Below are 17,631 nucleotides of genomic sequence, written 5' to 3'. Positions count from 1 at the left end.
TTCCAGTAGAATTTAAGACAAGGCAAAAATGATAAAAAGCTGTGCACTCTCATTTTGTGATCAACCTCATGCTGATATGTTTTCCTTTGTTAGACCACCCGAAAGACTGTACCAAGCATTTAACCTGTTCTTAAAGAAAAGTTTGTTTTAACATCACATCTGAAAAATAAGGAATCTGGCTGTGGTGCAGTTCTGAGTAACAGACTTGGGGACGTCAGCCCAAATTATGTGTTGAAGTCTCGAGTGGGATTTGAACCCATTAGCTCCTGACATGATCAAAGGGATTGTGATGCTGGGGTTGGTGGTATGCATTGCTCTCTCTTTTGTGCTCTCTGAAGAAGATACTGCTGTTAATATACAGAGCTCAGTTCCTTCCTCACAGCACTGGTATGCAAGTACCTGTGCACTGAAATTAGACTTGACATTCACTTAGTATTCACTACCGATTTACCACCAATACATCTCCTGCTCCACCAGAGGCCAAATATCCTAGACCACTGCTACACAAATACCAAACTTGCCTACCACTCTATTGCCCGCCCACACTTTGGCAAACTTGAAAATCAGACCACAGGCTGTGCTCCTGCTCCCAGCTTGCAAGCAAAATCTGATGTGGAGAATTCATCAAAGAGAGTCGTGCAATGTTGGTCTGAGGAATTGGATGATCTCCTATGGAGTTGTTTTGAGTCAGTGGTCAGTATTTAAGAATACTGTGACCGGCCTGAATGGATATGCCACTGCAGTAACTGACTTCATTAAGTGTGTAGAAGCCTGTGTGCCAAAGAAGCAAATCTGTGTGTTCCCCAGGCAGAAACCATGGATGAATAGGGATATCCATTGCTTGCTGAAGTCAATAAATAGAAGTGACACTGACCTATACAGAAAGCCAGATATGATCTAAGGTGATCCATCAAAGATGCCAAAAGACCAAGCTAGAGTCCCAGGCTGGCCACATCGATACCAACCGACTATGGCAAGGTCTGCAAGACATAACAGGCTATGAGATGAAGGCATGTAAAATTGCTGGCTCCGACGCACCCCTCCCTGATGAGCTCAATGCATTCTATGCCCATTTTGAGCAAGAGGTCAGAGAGAGCATGCCCTCTGTCCTGGAAGCCTTGGATGAACCTGTATCTGGGTTCACCATTGCAGATGTCAGAGCAGCTTTCTTGAAAGTCAACCCACAGAAAGCAACTGGTCTGGATGGGGTACCCAGACACGCACTCAGATCCTGCGTGGATCAGCTGACAGAGGTATTCACAGACATCTTCAGCCTCTCTTTAACAACAATCTGAGGTCCCTATCTGCTTCAAGAAGACGATCATCACCCTGGTACCTAAGAAAAACCAAGCAGTGTGCCTTAATGACTATTGGCTGGTGGCTCTGACATCCATTATGAAGTGCTTCGAAAGGTTAGTTGTAGCACAAATCAATTTCAGCCTCTTGGACTACCTGGATCCACTACAGTTTGCCTACCGCCACAATAGGTCCACAGCAGACGTCATTTCCCTGACCCTTACTCAACCCTAGAACACCTAGATAACAAGAACACCTATGTCGGACTCCTATTTATTGACTACAGCTCAGCCTTCAACACTATTATTCCCACAAAACTCATCTCCAAACTCCGTGGCCAGCCTTGGCACCTCCATCTGCGACTGGATCCTGAACTTCCTAACTCACAGACCGCAATCATAAGGATCTCCTCCACGATCATCCTCAACGCCAGCACCCCATAAGGCTGTGTTCTCAGCCCCCTGCTATACTCCGTATACACCTACGACTGGCCAAATTCCCCTCCAATTCGATTTTCAAGTTTGCTGACGACACCACTGTAATGGGTCAGATCTCAAACAATGATGAGACAGAGCATAGGAATGAGATGGAGAATCTGGTGAACTGGTGCGGCAACAATAATCTCTCCCTCAATGTCAACAAAACAAAGCAGATTGTCATTGACTTCAGGAAGTGTAAAGGAGAACATGCCCCTGTCTACATCATTGGGGACGAAGTAGAAAGGGTCAAGAGCTTCAAGTTTTTAAATGTCCGGATCACCAACAACCTGTCCTGGTACTCCCCCCATGCCGACACTATAGTTAAGAAAGTCCACCAATGTCTCCACTTTCTCAGAAGACTAAGGAATGTCAGCTATGACTCTCACCAACTTTTATAGATGCACCATAGAAAGCATTCTTTCTGATTGTATCACAGCTTGGTATGACTTTTGCTGTGCCCAAGACCGCAAGGAACTACAAAAGGTCATGAATGTAGCCCAATCCATCATGCAAACCAGCCTCCCATCATTGACTCTGTCTACACTTCCCGCTGCCTTGCCAAAACAGCCAGCATAATTAAGGACTCGACGCACCCGGAAATTCTCTCTTCCACCTTCTTCCTTTGGGGAAAAGATACAAAAGTCTGAGATCACATTGCAACTGAATCAAGAACAGCTTCTTCCCTGCTACTGTCAGATCTTTGAGTGGACTTACCTTGCATTAAGTTGATCTTTCTCTACACTCTAGCTATGATTGTAACACTACATTCTGCACTCTCTTGTTTCTTTCTCTATGAACAGTATACTTTGTATAGCATGCAAGAAACAATACTTTTCACTGTATTTTAATATGTGACAATAATAAATCAAATCAAATTACTAAAGCCTATTTAACAAGTTATAGCTTTTTTCAGCAATACTCAGTGTATGTTGAAGCTATTTTTTTTTCAAATTTTTATTCCATACAAACAACCAAATTCAATTTGAATCCAATTCATGGTCCCCACAAGAGAGACAGAATTGAAGCTGACAAGAAGAGGCATTGCATCCCATCTTGGACTTGATCTGACACTTTATCTTAGCCAAAAGGCTGGGGAGGCTTTGAAAAATTGCATCAAGCAATGCCTTGGTTATACCTCATCGGCTACCCTGATCGTTCTCTCCCCTTATCTCTCACTTATCTGGACACTTTGCAAGAATACTGATTTTAAAAAAAGGAAAATAAAAATTTGTATTGTATGAGAAGAAAATGCTGATTTGTTGGCAAATAAATTCTGGTTGGCAGAGGCGTTGCCATGGGGAATGCACCAGGTGACAGAGACGTGGCTGCAAGGTGACAGGGACTGGGAGCTGAATGTCCAAGGGTATCAAGCGTTCAGGAAGGATAGGCAAGAGGAAAAAGGGGGGGTTGTAGCTCAGCTGATTAAGGATAGCATTAGGGTGGTAGTAAGGGATGATATAGGGACCAAAGAGCAGAAAGTGGAATCGTTGTGGGTGGAGATTAGGAACAGCAAAGGGAGGAAGACGCTGGTGGGTGTCATCTATAGGCCCCCAAATAATTATCTGGAGGTGGGGCGGCCTATTAATGTGTGAATTAATGCGGTGTGCAGGAATGGAACGGCGATAATTATGGGGGATTTCAATCTACACATTGATTGGTCGACCCACGTTGGACGCGGTGGGCTCGAGGAGGAGTTCTTGGAATGCTGCCGGGATAGTTTCCTTGAACAGTGTGTGTTGGAGCCGACGAGGGAGCAAGCTATCTTGGATCTGGTGTTACGTAATGAGGCGGGTAGAATTAGGGACCTTGTGGTGAAGGATCCTCTTGGGAAGAGTGATCATTATATGGTAGAGTTTCTGATGCAGATGGAGGAGGAGAAAGTGGGTTCCCGGACATGCGTCCTTTGCTTGAACAGAGGGGAGTACGGTAGGATGAGAGAGGAATTGGCGAATGTTGATTGGGGGTGCGCGTTGGAAGGTAGGTCTGCTGAGGAACGGTGGAGGATCTTTAAGGAGATCTTTCTTAGTGCTCAGCAGAAATTTATTCCAATGGTTAAAAAGGATCGTAGGAGGAGAGATAATCAGCCGTGGATAACAAAGGAGGTAAAGGAAAGTGTTAAATTAAAAGCGGACGCGTTTAGAGTAGCTAAGAGTAGTGGGCGAGAAGAGGATTGGGAGAGGTTTAAATTTCAACAAAGAATGACGAAGAAGTTGATAAAGAAGGGTAAGATAAACTATGAAGCTGGGCTAGCGCTTAATATAAAAAAGGATAGCAAGAGTTTTTATAAATATATAAAAAGGAAGAGGCTGGCTCGGGTGAACGTTGGACCCTTAGAGGATGAGAGGGGGGACTTAGTGGTAGGGGATGGGGAAATGGCTGAGGCCTTGAATAACTTTTTTGTTTTGGTCTTCACAGAGGAGGACGTGAATAGTTTGCTGGGTGTTAGCGATGGAAAGATGGTAGGAGTGGAGGGTCTAAATGACATTATTGTTACTAGAGAGGCGGTGCTCGACATACTGGAGGGACAGATTGTGGACAAGTCCCCAGGACCGGATGGAATGCATCCGAGGGTTCTGAAAGAAATGGCGGCGGTGATAGTGGATGCCTTGGTGATTATTTTTCAAACCTCACTGGATTCCGGGGAAATGCCGGAAGATTGGAAAACGGCCAGTGTTATGCCGTTGTTTAAGAAGGGTGGCAGGCAAAAGGCAGGGAATTATAGGCTGGTTAGTTTAGCATCTGTTGTAGGTAAAATGTTAGAATCCGTGATCAAGGAGAAAATAGCGAGGCATCTTGAGGAGAATTGTTTGATAGAGCAGACGCAGCACGGTTTCGTTAAGGGGAAGTCATGTCTGACGAATTTATTGGAGTTCTATGAGGATGTGTCTAGGGCATTGGATAGAAGAGAGCCGGTGGATGTGGTGTTTCTTGATTTTCAGAAGGCGTTTGACAAGGTGCCTCACAAGAGATTATTACAGAAGGTCAGGGGGCATGGAGTTGGGGGTAGGGTGTTAGCGTGGATAGAGGATTGGCTGTCAAATAGGAGGCAGAGAGTGGGGGTCAATGGGTGCTATTCGGATTGGCGGTTAGTGACTAGTGGAGTGCCCCAGGGGTCGGTGCTGGGGCCTCAGCTATTTACCATTTATATAGATGATCTGGAGGAGGGAACCGAGTGTATGGTGTCGAAATTTGCTGATGACACCAAGATTGGTGGAACGGCAAATTGCGCGGAGGATGTGGAGAGTCTGCAGAAGGATCTAGATAGGCTGGGCGAATGGGCCAGGAAATGGCAAATGGAATTTAATGTTGGCAAATGTGAGGTTGTCCACTTTGGTAGGAATAATGGTAGGAAGGACTATTACTTACTTGGTGAAAAACTGCAGCAGGCGGCGGTGCAGAGGGACCTCGGGGTCCTTGTGCATGAGTCGCAAAAACCCAGCCTGCAGGTGCAGCACGTGGTCAGGAAGGCTAATGGGATGCTGGCCTTCATAGCGAGGGGGATTGAATATAAAAGTAGCAGCTGAATAGGGCACTGGTGAGGCCGCAGCTGGAGTACTGTGTGCAGTTTTGGTTGCCGCACTTACGCAAGGATATTTTGGCCTTGGAGGGAGTGCAGAGGAGGTTTACTAGGCTGATTCCGGAGTTGAGGGGGTTGAGCTATGAGGAGAGGCTGAAGAAACTAGGCTTGTACTCATTAGAGTTTAGAAGAATGAGGGGCGATCTCATTGAGACATATATGATGATGAATGGGATGGCTGGGATAGAGGTGGGGAGGCTCTTCCCGCTCAGACAGTAGGACTTGAGGGCACAGCCTCAAGATAAAGGGGGGGGGGCGGTTTTGGAATGGAGTTGAGGAGGAACTTCTTCACTCAAAGGGTGGTGAATCTCTGGAATTCTCTGCCCGTTGAAGTGGTGGAGGCTGCCTCACTAAATATTTTTAAGACGCGGGTTGATAGGTTTTTGATAGGCGAGGGGATTAAGGGTTATGGGGAGAGGGTGGGAATGTGGAACTGAGCCACGACAGATCAGCCATGATCTTATTGAATGGCGGGGCAGGCTCGAGGGGCTAGATGGCCTACTCCTGCTCCTATTTCTTATGTTCTTATGTAGGTGACTGGCAGTTAACTCTTGGGCATTGTTTGAAATTTAAACCAGGCAGTTTTACCCTGATTGATCAAGGCATTGCCCTGAGGAATGAGTCAGTGAATGTGTCACTTATTTTGCTCAGCTAAAGCGAGAACAGTATGTGGTTTTTTTTTCTGTCAGCTAAGGTCTGTACCTTACCATCTGGAATTCCCTCCCTAAACCTTTCTACTTCTCCATTAAGATCCTGTTTAAAATTTTTACCAAGGTTTTGGTCACCTGTCCTGATCTGTCCTTATGTCAAAAATTCTCTGATAATACTCCTTAAAACATTGAATGTTTTATTTCATTAAAGATATTGTGTAAGTGCAAGCAGTTGTCACTACAAAGATGATGGAAACAGTTTGCCCAGTCTGATATGATGCCACCACACCAATATATTACTAATCCCTAGTTGGACTAGTTACAGTCTGAAAGACCCAGCTGAAATTAGTCTTTGTCTGTCTAAACAAATCTGGCAAGTTTGCAATATTGTGACTGATGAATGGAGAACAATGCAAAAGCAGCTTCTGTTAGAAACAGATCGGCTGTTACAGGTGTTTGCCATTTAGACAGCTGGAATGGCTTGCATATTGTAGTGCACATACAGAAACACACAGTATGAAGCTGCTACAGCTTTAGCAGAAATTAAAATGAACCATCTAACTAACTTGTACCACCGGAAGGAAGTAGCCCGTGCAGAAACCTCAGATCCCTGCTACGGGAGCGCCCCTCCCCCTGCTATGGGAATGCCCTTCCCCCTGCTACAAGAATGATGAGTTCTACCCCACTTGTATCACAGAATCCAATTAGCCTTTCTTGTTCCTGACTGCAGCTTCGTATTATATTGAATAATTATGTTCTGTTTGAGTAAGGTCCCTGCATGCCCATAAATAATATCACAAAGGAGGAGAGTGTGAGATGGAGCAGGTTAGGGAGGGAATTCAGGAGTTTAAGACTTTGGCTGGTCACATGGCTGTAAATGGTGGCATAAAAGAAGTGGAGAATGGATAAGGACTGGAGTAACACTGTTTTAGCAGAACTGTAGGAGAAGCATGTTGCAGTGTAGTGGTTTATTGGAGTGATTTGGACATGATCATTTTAGAGTCATAGAGGTTTACAGCATTGAAACAGACCTTTTGGCCCAACTTGTCCATGCTGCCCTTTTTTTAAACCCCTATGGTAATCCCAATTGCCTGCATTTGGCCCATATCCTCTATACCCATTGTACCCATGTAACTGTCTAAATGCTTTTTTAAAGGACAAAATTGTATCTGCTTCTACTACTACCTCTGGCAGCTTGCTCCAGACATACACCACCCTCTGTTTAAAAAAAAATCGCCCCTCTGGACACTTTTGTATCTCCCCCCTCTCACCTTAAACGTATGCCCTCTAGATTTAGACTCCCCTACCTTTGGGAAAAGATATTGACTATCTAGCTGACCTGTGCCCCTTATTATTTTATGGACTTCTATTAAGATCACCCCTCAGCCTTCTACGCTTCAGAGAAAAAAGTCCCAGTCTATCCAGCCTCTCCTTAAAACTCAAACCATGAAGTCCTGGTAGTATCCTAGTAAATCTTTTCTGCACTTTTTCTAGTTTAATAATATCGGTTATATAATAGGATGTCCAGAACTGTACGTAGTATTCCAAGTGTGGCCTTACCAATGTCTTGTACAATCTCAACAAGACGTCCCAATTCCTGTATTCGATGTTCTGACCAATGAAACCAAGCATGCTGAATGCCATCTTCACCACTCTGTCCACCTTTGACTCCACTTTCAAGGAGCTATGAACATGTACCCCCAGATCTCTTTGTTCTGTAATTCTCCCCAGTGCCCTATCATTAACTGATTAAATTCCTGCCCTGGTTCAATCTACCAAAGTGCATCACCTTGCATTTATCTAAATTAAACTCCGTCTGCCATTTGTCAGCCCACTGGCCCAGATGATCAAGATCCCGTTGCAAACAGAGATAATTTGCTTCACTGTCCACTATGTCACCAATCTTGGTGCCATCTGCAAAATTACTAACCATGCCTCCTATATTCTCGTCCAAATCATTAATATAAATGATAAAAAACAGTGGACTTAGCACTGATCCCTGAGGCACACCGCTGGTCATAGGCCTCCAGTTTGAAAAGCAACCCTCTACAACCACCCTCTGGCTTCTGTCAAGAAACCAATTTCATTTTCATTTAGATACCTCACCCTGGATCCCATGAGATTTAACCTTATGCACCAATCTACCATGCCTTGTCAAAGGCCTTGCTAAAGTCCATGTAGATAAGATCAACTGCACTGTTCTTATCTACCTTCTTGGATACCCCTTCAAAAAACTCAATCAAATTCGTGAGACACTTTCCACTCACAAAGCTATGCTGACTGTCCCTAATCAGTCCTTGTGTCTCTAAACACCTGTAAATCCTGTCTCTCAAAATACCTTCCAACAACTTACCCGCCACATGAGGCTCACTGGCCTGTAGTTCCCAGACTTTTCCCTGCAGTCCTTTTTAAACAAAGGCACATTTGCCAATCTTCAGGCACCTCCTCAGTTCAAAGTGTGTTGGACTGGAAACCAATTAACTCAGAGTACAAGGAACTGCATGTACGTGAAGGGGACTTGTCACCCTGCAGTTGGACCTACCAGGTGGGAAAAAAAACCTTACTAGGAGGGCCATTGTTGCCTTAAGGTAAATTGGGCAGAGTCAGCATGGTTTTATGAAAGGGAAAGCACGATTAATCAATTTATTGGAGTTCTTTGAAGGAGCCATGTGTGCTGTGGATAAAGGGGAACCAGTGGATGTACTGTGCTTAAATTTCCAGAAGGCATTTGTTAAGGTGCCACATCAAAGGTTATAGCGGAAAATAAAAGCTCACGGGGTAACATATTAGAATTAATTGAAGAATGGTTAGCTAACAGGAAACACAGTTGGCATAAATGGTCTTTGTGGTTGGCAGGATGTGATGAGTGGTATGCCACAGGGATCTGAGGCCAATCTTTTCACAATTTATATTGTTAGCGCGAGTGGGCGAAACGACCACGACGGACTCAGGGTGAAGTTAAATAACGGCACAGCTTTATTTTCTTTACGTCGACGGAGTAGCACAGTCAGGACGTACAATCAGACTGTCCCGAAAGTGCTCTGAAGACTCCCCCACAAGGGGCTACAGTTATACCTGAACTTCGTGTTTCAAATGCTAATCCTTTATTTATAGTATTTGACTTCAGTCATCCTGTTTCGATGTTTTCGAATGTTGGAGCAATTGTTTTAAGTGTGTGTTAATCGTTTTTGTCTGGTTGGTTATCGGTGGTCTAGAATCTCCGGGGTTTGAACCATAGGTGTGTTATTCATCTTGAGGGGCCAGGGACGTTCCCTTAACTGTGTTAATTTTAGGTGTCTCCATGGGTTGTTCGACTGGTTTAGAAGTGCTGATTTTGATGGGGTGGGGATGTGTGCTTTAATTTAGTTCCTGTAGGTGCCATCCTGTCCAATTTCCCTTATGTGCTAGCCCTCATTTACATTCTAAAAGCATGCTCTTGCCTACTGATCAGTGTCTGTTACTTTGTGATTTTAGTGGTGGGCTCTGAGGATAGCTTTAGTTTGCTTCCATTTTGTGTGCCCAATTTCATAAGATTTGTTGTCCGATAACAATATAAATGACTTGGATGAAGGGACAGAAGATATGGTTGCTAAATTATGCTGAAGACAGAGGAAATTAAATTGTGAAGAGGGCTTAAGGAGGGTGTAAAAGGACATAGATTAACTGATTGGACAGAATTCTAGCAAATGAAGTATAATTATAATGTGGGCATATTTAACATTGCCCATTTTGGCAGGATTTTAGAACGGAACTTTGGAATGCAGAGGGATATGGATGTTCCTGTGCATGAATCACTAAAGGCTGGTGTACATGTACAGCATGTAATCAGGAAAACTAATGGAATGTTATTTCTATTTTGAGGGGAATTGATTACTGAAGTATGATGGTTAGACTTCAGTTTTATAGGAAATTTGTGAGATCACATCTAGAAGACTGTCGACAATCTTGGTCTCCATAGCTAAGGGTGCATTAGAAGCAGTTCAGGGGTTTACTAAACAATTATCAAGAATGGGCAGGTTGTCTAATGAGAAAAGGTTGGAGGGATTAGGTTTGTGTTCACTACAGTTTAGAAGATTGAAAGGGAACTTCATTGAAACCTTTAGGATCCTATGTAATATTGACAGGGTGGATGTGGAGAGGATGTTTCCTCTTGAAGGAGAATGCAGAACTTTGGTGTCATTGTTTAAAAATGCAAGGTTACTCATTTAAGACCAAGATGAGGAGAGGTTTTTTTGTCAATGTCTTGAGTCTCTGGAGCACTCTTCCTCAAAAGGCTATGAAGTAGAGTCTTGGCATATTTTTAGGATTGATTCAAGGGATTGGAGGTGGGCATGAATTTGACATTGAAGTTACAATCATATCAGCTATGTTCTTATTGAATGGTGGAACAGGCTTGAGGGGAGGGACCAAGTGGCTGACTCCTCTTAATTTGTATGTACGTTTGTATGATGGAACTGTTGTTGCTCTTTTGTTGTAGGTCGACCCAGTGAAGTAAATGGAGTTTCAGATACTAAGATACACCTTTTGATTGCATGCTTTGTTGGCTGAAAACATCCCAAAATCATGCAACACAGAAACCAAAAGAGAAAACGCTGGGAAAATCTCAGCAAATCTGGCAACATCTGTAAGGAGAGAGAAGAGCTGACATTTCGAGTCCTGATGACTCTTTGTCAGCTCTTTTCTCTCCTCACAGATGCTGCCAGACCTGTTTCCAGCATTTTCTCTTTTGGTTTCAAATTCCAGCATCCACAGTAATTTGCTTTTATCATGCAACACAGAAGATCAGATAGTGCCAGTACTTTTTTTCATAGAGCTATCCAATTAGTTCCACCCTCAATTCTGCAAATTTTTCTGCCAGGTATTTATCCAGCTCTCTTTTGGAATGATTATCGGATTTGCTTCCATCACCCTTGCAAGCAGTGCATTTCAGATCATCATAACTCGCTGCCATAAAATATTACTCATGTCACCTGTGGTTCTTTTGACAGTTACCTTAAATGTGTTATGCCAGTAACCAGACTTTGTTTGCTTACAAAGTCTGGTTACTGGCATATCCACCAAGTAGAAAGAGCATCTCCTCATTTTTGTTCATCCAGCAGTAAGGATACTTCAGTTGCAAGCAATAAAAGAACTAACTTCAGAAAGTAAATTAAAGAAAAAGGTTTAATAAAGAAACTTACTTACTCCCAACACTTAGGAACATGTCCTGGGCCATACAGACTGTTCACAATTCCCATCTGCTTTCTATTTATACTGGGTCAGCTGATCAGCCTATCGCCGCATTATTTTGTCGTTGGTTACATTATATCCCAGGTCAGCTGTAACTCCCAGTTGGACACCATTCAGCTGACCCCCTCAGCCTGCTATCATTAGTTGCATTATAACAATTTCCATTGTCAAACCTCAATTTTGAGCACCTCCATTAAATTTTACCTTAACCTTCTCTGTTCATGGGAGAACAGTCCCAAATTTGTAGCGAAACTATATCAAGCTCCCATTCATGTGCAGGTATAGGGATGTCCAAGAAGTGGAATATGCATCGTAGTACACTTGATGAGAGCATAGGCTGGAAACAAAGTACGGCACCTATTCAATACGCCTTGGGGGGTGAACTCCTACTATAATTAAGATGTTTGCTTTTCTCCCTGCTGCAGATAGTGAGCCTCTTGCAGCACAAGCTGAAATAATAGAATGCAATTGTGAAGGGGAATTCTTGCAGTCCTTTATTCAGAATCCTTATCCAAAGTGTTAATTGATTGGAACAGCAGCGGGATGTAGAAACCACCTGTGATATGAATATGAGGACAGAAGATTGCCAGTAAGCAACTGAAATTAGTGAGGAGGGGCGGGAAAGCTACTCTGCTGACGTGAAACTGGATGGTGTGACAATGCCAGCATGGAATTGGAAAGGGATCACTGAAAACAGTGGAGAATTGAAGTGGGGACAGTACCAATAGGAAATTGAAGTGGGTGGCACCAGTATGAAATTGGAGGTGAGGAAGCCAGTATGAAATTGGAATGGCAAACCATGATGTCATCATAAACATGAGGAAAGGGAGTGAGGAAAGAAGGATGCTGGCACAAATTTGAAAAGGTTGGAGCAAGAAAATAATATTAAACATGATTTTTGAGACATGCAACAGAGTCCCAGCTTAACTTGAGGGAGAGGGAGTCTGGTGGCAGAACATGGTGGTGCTAGTCGTAAAGTGTAGCTTCTTATATGTCGTTTGTGGGCTCTATAATCAATTCAGTGGTCAATAAAGAGAAAATGTTTGGATACCTTTGTCATGAAAACCAGTTTGTAATTGAAAGCCTTAAAACAGCATGATTGGAATGGAAGATCATCTACTTGAAATGTTAACTTTGCTTCTCTCTCCACAGGTGTTGGCCAACTTGATACTTCCAGTATTTTCTGATATTATAAATAGTGAGTTGTATATTTGCAACTCCTACACCAGTTCTTTTTTAAAAAGGAAAGTGATCTATCAGCTCACTGCTCACTAGTGCATTCTAAGCACTGTGTTGTCTTTACACAGAATCCTGCGAACCAGTTACCTGTGGGTTTGGCTGAAAGAGCCCAGCAGCTGTTCACTATTATCTTCAAGTATATCGTGGATATGTTGATCTGGACAGAAGACAAAGAGCTGCCTCTGGAACTGCAACCAAGGTATACAAAGGGAGCTTTCCAATATGACCTCAAAATGCTGCATTGCAATAACTAATGTAAAGTCGTAAGTCAAGTCTTGCTGCAGGAAATCCAGCTCTGTTACCTGTTAAAATATTCTTAAATGTGATTGCAAATAAAGCCTTCAATGTCAAAGCTGTTTGGTTGGCAAAAACAAGGGATGAAATATATTGAAAGAGTGGATGATTATTTACTAGTCTGTTTATTAAATTGTTTTGTGTTTGTAATAAATATAACTCAATAAATACAATGAATCAGAGCTAACTAAATATATTGTACAGAAAGTCAATTTAAATTGAAAACTGAGAAGTCTTGATGAACAAAACGTTTACAAAAGTACCTGTTGAAAAATATTTTTTAATGATGTTTGAAGTGGGTTTGGCATTGGAGGAAACGTAATTGCTGAAATATATTCTTTAGAACAGACCATAATTGACAAACCCATAGGGGAATATGGTTAGGGGTGGCTAACAATTTTTAATTTGAAATGAATATTTGACTTTTTGAGTATCTCAAGTCATTGTTCAAAAGAAATTGCTGACTAGCAACAATTGTGGCGATACTGTTGAAGACAGTTGAATAATTCTAGTAGAATACTTTACCACCATTCACCAATGAAGGAAGCAAAGCTTGCACTTGCAGGCACTGCAAATCATCATACCATTTTACTAACATGTACCAAAAGGTTAGAGTTCACTCATGCTGTGATATGCCATGAGATCACATAATGAATAACACTATCATTGCATTTGTAATTAATCAATAAGCACTGAGCCACATATAGATTCCCCAGTTGTGACAACTGGCTAGTGGAACACACGTTAGGCAACATTTTCCTCTGGAAAATGTCCATAGCAATGCAGGTGACATTGAACATGTAGTGAGAGTTGGTTCCACAATTTTGGATTGAAATACTAACTAACTGCAACTCCACATACTTGACATTTAGACCCTCTTCGGGAAAATTTGGCGAACTTTGCAAGAAAAGGTACCAACTTTGAAGCTTATCCTTAAACTTTTTTCCACAAGGGAGAAGACAGACTCTTATTTCTGTGTGCTGTTTAATGATGAGCAGCATTCGTTTGATCGTGTCATTTATTCACTCCAGAAGTCATTGGGCTGCTCACAAAGAGAAGCACAGAACTACACCACCTTGATAGATAAAGAGGTAAGTACTGTTGGTGGGTGTAGATAGTTGTAAAGACAACAACTTCTATAATACCTTTGACATGTAAAACACCCTGAGGCACATAACAGGAAAGTAATCAGGCAAAGGTCCAAAGATGTGCAAGTCTGGTGGATTTGCCATGCTACATTGTCCCTTGGTGTCCCAAGATGTGTAGATTAGATGTATTAGTCGTGGTAAAATGTGTGGGGTATAGGGGCTAGTGGTGTGGGGAAGAGGGTCTGGGCAGGATGCTCCGTCAGAGTCAATGTACACTTAATGGGCTGAATGGTCCCTTCTGCGTTCTGATTCAATGAAAAAAATTATCACTGAGCCAAAAGTGGAAAGATAGGTGTGTAAAATTTTGGTCAAAAAGCTAAGAAATATAGGAATATAGAGAGAATTGCAGAGCTCAGGGCCTTGCAGGGTGAAAACTCAGTTGTCAAAGGGGGAAAATTAAGTCAGGGATACACAAGGGCCAGAGTTGGAAAAATGCTATATTCTCAGTTGGAAGGTTTAGAGTTAGGCAGGGTGGGGTGAGACCATTGTGATTTGAGCACAAGGATAATTTAAAAAATTAAGCTGTTAACTAAAGCTCAGTTATACTGGCATTTCTATACTGCAGTAACCCAAAAGTGACCGTAGCTATGGATGCAAGTTCTTATCCAAGAGGTGTTATGAGGAGCCAACTTCAACCATCGGGGCTTGATGTAATAGGACAGCAGTATTTTTTTGAGCCAGGCTTTACGGAGTACCCAAGGGATCTCTTACACTCAGGACATTTAAAATTTACCAGCTGGGAACAGAGTTCTAAACACACACACGTCAGCAATCCTTTTTATAAGCACCAATCTACTGGCTAACTAGCAACTAAAGTTACATTGTCTTGCATTGTATTTGCTGGTTAAACAAACTTGTACAACTTGATCTGCAGTAATTGTTTATGCAATCAGCAAAATCATGGTTAACAGTGCAAATAGAAACACCTAGGTATGATTTAGTGGCGATTACAGAGACGTGGTTCCAGGGAAACCAGGTTTGGGAATTGAGTGTTCAAGGATTCTCAATATTTTGGAAGGATAGGCAGAAAGGAAAATGTGGTTGTGTAGCTCTGTTAGTTAAGGAACATGTCTGTGTTGTAATGAGAAAAGATATAGGCACTGGAGTCCAAGGCATAGAATCAATCTGTGTAGAAATAAGAAATAGCAAGGGAAAGAACTCCTCATGAGAGCAATCTATGGGTCTCCAAACGGTAGCTCCGCACTAGGACACAGTATAAACCAATAAATACTGAGGGCTTGTAAGAAAGGTACAGGAATAATCATGGGTGATTTTACCACGCATTTGATTGGAAAAGTCAAATTGGTAAGGATAGCTTTGAGGTAGTGTTAAGTTAATGTATTCAAGATTTCTTTTTGGAGCAATGTGTTATGGAACAAATCCGCAAGCAGGCTATTCTAGATTAGGTAATGTATAATGTATCAGGGCTAATAAATGAACACATAGTTACGATCCTCTAGGGAAGAGTATGCTAGAATTTCAAATTCAGTTTGACGGTGAGAAACTGGAGTCCCACCTAGCATTCTGGAGTTAAGCAAAGTTAATTACATAGACATGAGGGCAGATTTGCCTCAAATGGGCTGAGGAGGAAGACAGAAGGGTAGGTCAGTTGATGAACAGTGGCAAATAGTTAAGGAGATATTCAAGTCCTCCCAGCTGAAAACTGAGGAAAAAGACTTCCATGGCTCAGCAAGGAAGTTAAAGATAACATAAGGACAAAAGCTAAGGCACACTGAAAGATCGTAAACTTTTAACGATCAACAAAAGGTCACCAAAGAATAAATAAAAAGACTAAAGGTAAATTTTGAAAGAAAACCAGTGCAAAACATAAAAATGTAAGAAATCACAGCTGTATTCTGGGAGGACACCTTAGAGAGCTCATACAGCGAGGCAATATGGGTAGAGCTCAGGAATAGAAAAGGTGTAGTCACAATGTTGGGGGTCTACTATAGGCCACCCAACTGCCAGCAGAAGATTGAGGAACAGATATATAGGCAGATTTTGGCAAGGTGTAAAAGTAATGGGGTGTTGTGGTGGGAGATTTTAATTTCCCTTATATTGACTGGGACTCACTTAGTGCTAGGGGCATGGATGGTGCAGAGTTGGTAAGGAGCATCCAGGAGGACTTCTTGAAACAGTATGTAGATAGCCCAACTAGGGATGAGGCCATACTGGACCTGTATTGGGGAATGAGCTCGGCCAGGTGGTCGATGTTCCCGAATTGCTCCCCTACTGAAACAATGACCACAATTCAGTAAACTTTAAGATACTGATGGATAAAGATAAGTGTCGTCCTCAAGTTGAGATGCTAAATTGGGTAAGGCTAATTACTACAATATTAGGCAGAAACTGAAGAATGTAGGCTGGGGGCAGATGTTTGAGGGCAAATCAACATCTGGCATGTGGGAGGCTGTCAAGTGTAAGTTGATAGGGATTTAGGACCAGCACATTCCTGTAAGGATGAAGGATAAGTATGGCAAGTTTAGGGAACCTTGGATAACGAGAGATATTGTGAGCCTAGTCAAAGAGAAAAAGGAAGCATTTGTCAAAACTAGGAGGCTGGGAACACAAAGCAAGTGTAGAATACAAGGAAGGTAGAAAGAAATTTAAGCAAGAGCAAGTAGTGCTAAAAGGGGTCATGAAAATGCATTGGCCAGCAGGATTAAGGAAAATCCCAAGGTTTTTTACACATATATAAAGAGCAAGAGGGTAGCCAGGGAGAGGGTTGGTCCACTCAAGGACAAGGGAGGAATCTGTGTGTGGAGCCAGAGGAAATGGGTGAGGTAGTAAATGAGTACTTTAGAACATAGAACACTACAGCACAAACAGGCCCTTCGGCCCATGAGTTGCGCCGATCACATCAACACCTACCAACCTACAGACCTATCTATAACCCTCAATCTCATTAAACCCCATATACTCATCCAGAAGTCTTTTAAAAGACCCCAGCGAGTTCGCCTCCACCACCACTGACGGCAGCCGATTCCATTCACTCACCACCCTCTGAGTGAAAAACTTACCCCTAACATCACTTCTGAACTTCCCTCCCTGCACCTTAAATCTGTGTCCTCTCGTAGCAACCGTTTCAACCCGGGGAAATAGCCTCTGAGAGTCCACCCTATCTATTCCTCTCAACATTTTGTAAACTTCTATCAGGTCGCCTCTCAACCTTTGTCTCTCCAGGGAAAAGAGTCCCAGCTCCCTCAACCTAACTTCATAAGGCATGCCTCCCAGTCCAGGCAACATCCTTGTAAATCTCCTCTGTACCCTCTCAATAGCTTCTACATCTTTCCTATAGTGAGGCGACCAGAACTGCGCACAATACTCTAAGGCCTGACAAGGGTCTTATAAAGTTGCAGCATTACCTCCCGACTCCTAAACTCAATCCCTCGATTAATGAAGGCCAGTACACCATACGCCTTCTTGACCACCTCCTCCACCTGCGAGGCCGATTTAAGAGTCCTATGGACCCGGATACTTTGCGTTAGTATTCACCAAAGAGAAGGACTTGGTGGATGATGAGTCTGGGAAAGGATATCTAGACAGTTTGAGTCATGTTGAGATCAAAAAGGAGGAGGTATAGGGGTTCTTGAGAAACATCAAGGCAGACAAGTCTCCAGGGCCTAATGGGATATACCCAGAATACTGAGAGAGGCAAGGGAAGAAATTGCTGGAGCCTTGAGAGAAATCTTTGTATCCTCACTGGTGACAGGGGAGGT

The 17,631-nt window shown here is 42.7% G+C and overlaps 1 protein-coding gene across 1 annotated transcript in view; it reads left to right on the top strand.

The window, feature by feature from the left end:
* Window positions 1-17,631, top strand: part of ubr1 (ubiquitin protein ligase E3 component n-recognin 1) — a 212,293-nt gene that overhangs the window by 44,616 nt on the left and 150,046 nt on the right. Inside the window, exons 5-6 of the mRNA XM_080202946.1 lie at window positions 12,539-12,669; window positions 13,717-13,855. Coding sequence (XP_080059072.1) covers window positions 12,539-12,669; window positions 13,717-13,855 — 270 coding nt within the window. The remainder of the gene's footprint in view (window positions 1-12,538; window positions 12,670-13,716; window positions 13,856-17,631) is intronic.

Source organism: Carcharhinus amblyrhynchos, chromosome 14 (genome assembly GCF_965287045.1).
Source record: "Carcharhinus amblyrhynchos chromosome 14, sCarAmb.v2.hapA, whole genome shotgun sequence".
NCBI classification, from domain to species: Eukaryota; Metazoa; Chordata; class Chondrichthyes; order Carcharhiniformes; family Carcharhinidae; genus Carcharhinus; species Carcharhinus amblyrhynchos.
The sequence above is the reverse complement of the archived record's forward strand: the minus strand, read 5'-3'. Positions and strand labels throughout refer to the sequence as shown.